Source organism: Tiliqua scincoides, chromosome 5 (assembly GCF_035046505.1).
Source record: "Tiliqua scincoides isolate rTilSci1 chromosome 5, rTilSci1.hap2, whole genome shotgun sequence".
Lineage (NCBI taxonomy): Eukaryota > Metazoa > Chordata > Lepidosauria > Squamata > Scincidae > Tiliqua > Tiliqua scincoides.
In genome coordinates this window covers 123,135,057-123,141,735 of record NC_089825.1, presented here as the reverse complement: position 1 = coordinate 123,141,735, position 6,679 = coordinate 123,135,057, and the positions used below count along the sequence as shown (strand labels likewise).

Sequence of the window (6,679 nt, the reverse complement as noted above, 5' to 3'; positions counted from 1 at the left end):
TTCAGTTTGTACAGCCAGATGATATGGACAGATTCCTTTGGATTGTGGGGCCATCTGCCTGCCTACTTGATCCTTGCCCAGCTTGGCTTATCAGATCTGCACATGAGGGGCTAGAAGGGGAGGGTGTCTAATTCTTGATAGAGGAGGTGCTGCTGCTTGGTTTGAAGTGGGCAGTAGTTCAACCCCTACTGAATAAGTCCTCTCTGGACATTACTGTGTTGGATTACTATGGACCAGCCTCTAACCTCCTATTTCTGGGTAAGATGATCAAGCAGGTTTCAACTCCAGAAGGATGAAGCGAATTAATCTGGCTGGACTTTTGGATGGTCACTTTGGTCCAAAAGCCTTGGTCACCTTGGTGGATGACTTGTGCTGGGGACTGGACAGGGGGAGTGTACCTCTGTTGGTCCTGCTGGACCTCTCAGTGGCTTTTGACACTATTGACCATGGTTGTCCTTCTGGGTCGATTGGCCAAGCTGGGGGTTGGGGGCAACATGCTGCAGTGGTTCTACTCCTAATTGGCAGATAGGGCCCAGATGGTGGTACTGGGGCATGCTTGTTCTATACTCTTACGGTGTGGGCTGCCACAGTGTTCCATCATGTGTTCCCGTCCCCATCCCCCCCCCTATTTAACATCTATGTGATACTGCTGGGACAGGTCAACCAGGGATTCGGAGTGGGGTGCCATCAGTATGCTGATGACACCCAACTCTATCTCTCCACCAGATTCCAAAGTGGCTGTTGAGGCCCTGGAGTGCAACCTGGAGGTGGTTGGATAGGGACTAACAAACTGAGATTAAATCCGAACAAGATAGAGGTTCTCCTAGTTCAGAAATCCAAAATGCAGGTGCTTGAGTATCGTCCTGCGCTGAACCCCAACCCAAAACAGGCCCCCGCAGCAGGTGGCTGCCATGGACTGGCCATGCTTTGTTTGGATAGCTTCCAGGAAGACGCCAATTAAGAGTTTTATAACATATTAATGGTGTTTGCCCAGCAGGCGGGTTCCCAAGATAAGAGGGCACCATTTCATCTCATGGACAGTATAAAATGTGAGACTATCTTTCAAGAGATTTTGCAAAACAGGCACAGAACCTGCCAGGACTGCAGGTAAGTCTAAGATGAGATGATTGGTTCTTTCACAAGGATAGCAAAGAAAGATGGAACGTTTCATCCTCCCAAATGGGGGCAGGACTGTCCCTGTCCAAAGGGGTATCTGTGGGCCTCTCAGCAGCTTTGGGATGCCCTGTATTCTAGGAGTATGAGATTCTGTTTCTGCAGGATTCTGGGGTGTCTCTTAAAGTGTGTGTGGAGCTGGACGTCTGAAATATGGAGCCACAGGCCTAAAGAGGGCTGAGTTCCTTCTTCAGAATTCTAGAGGGAACTCTGAAGAATTGGGGGGCACCTGAAGAATTGGGCAGACAACTTGTCTGCTTTCCAACTACAACCTTGGCCCCTCCCTCTTCCAGAAGTTATTCTATGACCCTGGATTCTGGACACTGAACAAGCCCAGTTTCCAAAATAGCTCCAAGGAATAAGAACATAAGAACATAAGAACAGCCCCACTGGATCAGGCCATAGGCCCATCTAGTCCAGCTTCCTGTATCTCACAGCGGCCCACCAAATGCCCCAGGGAGCACACCAGATAACAAGAGACCTCATCCTGGTGCCCTCCCCTGCATCTGGCATTCTGACATAACCCATTTCTAAAATCAGGAGGTTGCGCATACACATCATGGCTTGTACCCCATAATGGATTTTTCCTCCAGAAACTTGTCCAATCCCCTTTTAAAGGCGTCTAGGCTAGACGCCAGCACCACATCCTGTGGCAAGGAGTTCCACAGACCGACCACATGCTGAGTAAAGAAATATTTTCTTTTGTCTGTCCTAACCCGCCCAACACTCAATTTTAGTGGATGTCCCCTGGTTCTGGTATTATGTGAGAATAGAATCATTAGATTTGAGCAAGGGCACCCCAAGTCTGAACCTCAGTCCAGAAAGTGTTCTCAAAGCTGTGGAACTTGTTTTCAGATGTGGAACTTGAGATGAGGAGGGTGTGTCTGAGAATATGTAGAGAATATACTCTGGCATAAATAAATCAACCCCGTACACCAGAACTTCTGAACCAGAGTGTTGCAATTCTTAATGTTTAGAATGAGAGGTGAAGGGGTTCAATTCTGCTCTGAATTCCAGTTCTGCATATGCCCAAAACTTATCCGTTTTTACATCCCATATTGAACTATGGCCTACAAAAGAGGTTCTGATGCTAAGCCTCAGTGAAAACGGATTCAGGTTATGCTCTGATCTGATTTCCAAGTAGAACTTCAATTTTCAACAAATGGATAAACCCCATGAGGGTCCTAAAAAAATCAGAACTGTCTTAAAAATCAGAACAGCTGATGCTAAAGTAAGTATCCCAGGAAAGTGGCTCTGCCAGGCAAGTCTTGGCCTTCTTCATTTGAATCATTGTATCATTTTAGCCCTTGGTAACGTAGCCCAGCACTGCAGGTAGTCAGTGTGACATAGCGGACAGATTATTGGACTTTGAACCTGACAGTCTGGGTTCAAATCCTCCTTCAGACACAAAGCTCAGTGAGATGCCTTGGGCCCGTCACCATCTCTCACCTTACCCTGAGCTGAGCTGCTGTGAAGAAGAAGATGGCAGGTGGGAGTGGAACTGTGTGCGCTACCTTGTGCTCCTTGGCAGGAAGGAAAGAAACATTTTGAAATTAAAAGTACAATCAAAACTAATGAGACCTTTTTCTACCAAACTCTCTTTCTAGGATGTTTTGCCTCACTCTCCTCGCTTTACTCTGCTGCTGCATCGCAACCAATGCAGGTAACTGACAGCAGTGGGTGGCTCTCCCACAGGAAGCGTGTGGTGGGGGAGTGCAGGTGGAGCTTGCTCTGCCACAGCTCCTCATCTTTTATCCCCTCCGAATCTTACCCCAGGGGCCATTCAGCCACGCTCTTCTTCCTATTCCGGCGAGTATGGTGGAGGTGGAGGAAAACGCTTCTCACAGTCTGGAAACCAGCTGGAAGGGCCCATAACTGCTATTAGGATTCGGATCAATCGGTGGTACATTGTGGGGTAAGTTCATGAAGGCTCCAGGGCAAAGACTGCAATTTGGGGCTGGGCACCTGCTAGTCATAAAAAGAAATAATCGATCGGCCGACAGATTGAATGCAAAATAAAGTGCGCCTTTTCTTGTGGTGAGCAGAAAATTTAGGACAGCATCCCAAACACCAGACCTGGCCTACGTATACAGCAGGAATAAGAGGAGGGAAGCACTGCCATTCCCTGAAAGTAGAATGCTAGCACTGCTGGGGAAAATGTTCTAGCCCAACTCACTCCTCGCAGGGCTAGTTTTCTACTTGCAGGAAATTTTTTAATGCAAGGAAACAGTCATAGTATATTCTGCTAGCAGTCTAGTGCATTCTTCCACCTTATTCTATTGCATTTTCCTTCAGAGGAGTGTGTGTGTGTACACATGCAGTTAAGGGTGGGGTGGGATATTGTAGTATGCAAGTACAGCTGCCAACTGAGCCAATGCTAGTTCTGTGGCAGAATCAGAGCAGATTCCAGAGACCAACAAGTTCAGAACTTCCCTGTGCAATTTGCTACAAGTGTATCCTAGCCGCGTCCCGTTGTAGGATACTCCTAAAAACTGATTCAGTGGTGAGACTTCAAAGCATGCAGTCTTCATTTGATGGCTGATGGGGGACTTTGCATGGGGGTTGCAATTTTCCCACCACCACACTTTTTAAGAGGGCAAGTGAAAATATGCATTCTTTTCCAGCACCGTATCACTGTTTATATAATCTTATATTCTCCTCCAGGTAGCTTAATCAGTAGAAATATGATTGTTGTGTAAGATTGTGGTTGTGTGACTGTCACTGACACCTATTACATGGTTACATTGTGAGGGACACAGCTCTCGCCCTGCCCTGCTCTCTCCCAGGTGCCATGTTGTGCCACTTCTTCCATTTTCTTTCTCCCTCCCATCTTTTGTTGAATTAATTATTTGGAGGCTGCCTACTCCCACATTAATGCCAGATGAGATGAAATCGTCAAAGTTCTTTACCTGGAACATTTTCACTCAAGTGGCTCATGCCACATGGCACAGCCAACAGTCCAAAAATGTGGACTGCACATGGGAAATGAGCATTTGTGGTGCAAAAAAAGGTCCCCCCAAAAGGTTAGAATGGACAATTAACTGATAATATCTAGGTATGCTACTAAGATTGAAGGCTGTACAGTCCTCAGTCTGACGTAAACCTAGGCACATTTAAACTCATCCATTTCAATGGTATGCACTGAATCATGGCCTATAGGGACAAATGGTGGAAGAGAACTGTGGCATACCCTAACTAATCCTTTTTTTCCAGGCTCCAGGTCCGTTACGGGAAGGAGTGGAGCAACTATGTGGGAGGCTCAAGTGGAGACCTGGAGGAAATTTTCCTGTTCCCGGGCGAGTCCATCATCCAAGTCTCTGGAAAGTACAAGCGCTACGTCAAAAGACTTGTCTTTGTCACCGACAAGGGACGCTACTTCGCTTATGGGGAGGACAAAGGCACCAGCTTCAGCGCAGCTCCGCTCTACCCAAACACCGTCCTGCGATTCTTTAGTGGGAGCTCCGGTTCTGTCATCGATGCCATTGGTTTCCACTGGGACAGTTACCCCAGCAATTGCCCCAGCTGTGGAAAGTGAGGGGACAGAACAACACAGACAAGCTGTTTGATGGGATGGGGAGGAAGGCAACTCAGGCTGGTTTTCACTCAGTTTATGGGCTAAAATTTGTTCTTAATCAGTTCAGTCAACCAAGATATGCCTTAACCCTGCCCCATTTTTTCACAGCTTCCCTCCTGACAAATTTTTCAGTTTCTACTCCTGCTTGCCATGAGTGTTAACACTGTTGAGCAATAAAAAGCAAACTTGAAAGAAGTGTCTATTCACTGACAACCTTTCATAAAGACAGTCATACCAGTGCTCCAGGTCTGGGACTTGGGTGCCATGATGATAACTCTTACAACCCGCTGTTTAACATACCTCCTTGGGGCATGCTTGGAGCTGAACAGGCCTGCCAGAGGAGCTGGTTTAGTGGTTAAAAGCATGAGTTATGAGCTGGAACCCAGGTGCATGTCTTTCTTCAGCCATGAACTCATTGTGTGGTCATCGACGAGCTGCTGTCTCTCAGCCTCAGTCTGACCCCTCTGCAATATGGTAAGAGCATTTGCCAACCTTAGAGGGCTGTTGTTAGAACTTTTCTCTTCTTTTTTTATGTGTTGTGTTTATTGGAAAGGCAGATATAGGAGCTTCCTTACTGTAGCTCCCTGCGAATGTGTCAGGACTGCATATGCTTTTTAGAATTCTTTCTCCTTTTTATAAGACCCATGAAAGGGTTGTGCAGTCTGAAAGTTAACCTTCACTTGCAATGCACAGATTCAGGCTGTAGATGGAGACATTTGGCCACAAGAAGCCAACTGCATTGCAGGGAGTCAACATCAACCCAATTCTTCTGAGACAAAGGGCCCAATCCTATCCACTTTCCAGCACTAATGCAGCCATGCCACTGCAGCCTATAGTGGAGGGGCAGTCATGGAGGCCTCATCAAGGTAAGGGAACATTTGATCCTTTACCTGCACTGTGACTCCATCAGTGCTGGAAAGTTGGATAGGTTTGGGCCCAGAATTGGGTGGGAGTAGAAATTCCTGGCTAATCTAAAAGGGGGTAACAGAATGGAAGCAGAACAAGGAGGACTAGGAGCTCTGATTTTTGGATTCTCTCCAAGGGAATGGTAGCTTACTGAGTATAAAACAGGAGGCAAAGATACAGAACTGCTGGGTTGTCTGGAGATTTCTGCAGAATCTCCAATAAAAAAGATTTCTTTGGAGTGAGCTGAGAGGCAGGTCTTTAGGGCTTCTAGGAGGAGAGTGAGGTCCAGTGGGTGGAAGGGAGGGACTGGAAGCCAACAGTCCTGGCATTTTAGTGAAGACTACAGTCCCTGCAACAGTAATACTAAAACCGAAGGAGGCAGAGTTTTATGACGCAAATCCATTTTTAATTACGGCAAGGTGCCTCTCACGAGAACACAGAATATTACAACTGTTTCATTTAGTGTGCGGGTCAGAACCCTACCCCTTATCATAAATCTCTGTAATCGCTCAGTAATAAGCAATTGACACACAAAGTGCAGAAAAACGACACACTGGGGTGGAGCATGTTAACCAGCAGGGCTGCGTATTTGTCACTTTTCCAACTGAGTAATTTGGCTCAGGGAAGGGGGGGAGACTCAGAGCGCAGAAAGAATGGTTATACCCACACCAAAATCAGGTATTAAGCATGAAAACTCAGTTTAACACTTTATTCATTTTAAATATTTGAATTTCTTTTTTCTGTTCAATCAAACTATTAAGACAGCTAACAGCATTTCATAAAACAATTATTCAGTAAGCTGCCAATAAAAGGGAAAACGGAGATTAAAAACAGGGAAAGTATTGCAATTAAAAATTCAGCACAAAATAACCATAAAAACAACAGAAAATATAGCAGGTGGCTGAAAAAACAGGTGGAAAAAATAACGTCTTACTACAGTGGCACAGCTAAGACATCTGCTAACCAGAGTCAAAGAAGATTTTGTAGCCTGCCCCCTACAATGAAATCAAATTTAATTTATTAAGG

At 46.0% G+C, this 6,679-nt stretch overlaps 1 protein-coding gene across 1 annotated transcript; it reads left to right on the top strand.

Moving 5' to 3' along the window:
* Positions 1-211: 211 nt before the first annotated feature.
* Positions 212-4,708, top strand: ZG16 (zymogen granule protein 16). Its single transcript, XM_066631209.1, has 4 exons — positions 212-258; positions 2,781-2,836; positions 2,950-3,088; positions 4,387-4,708. The coding sequence occupies exons 2-4, from the start codon at positions 2,782-2,784 to the stop codon at positions 4,706-4,708; spliced, it is 516 nt and encodes a 171-aa protein (XP_066487306.1). The 5' UTR covers positions 212-258; position 2,781.
* The last annotated feature ends 1,971 nt before the right edge of the window (positions 4,709-6,679 follow it).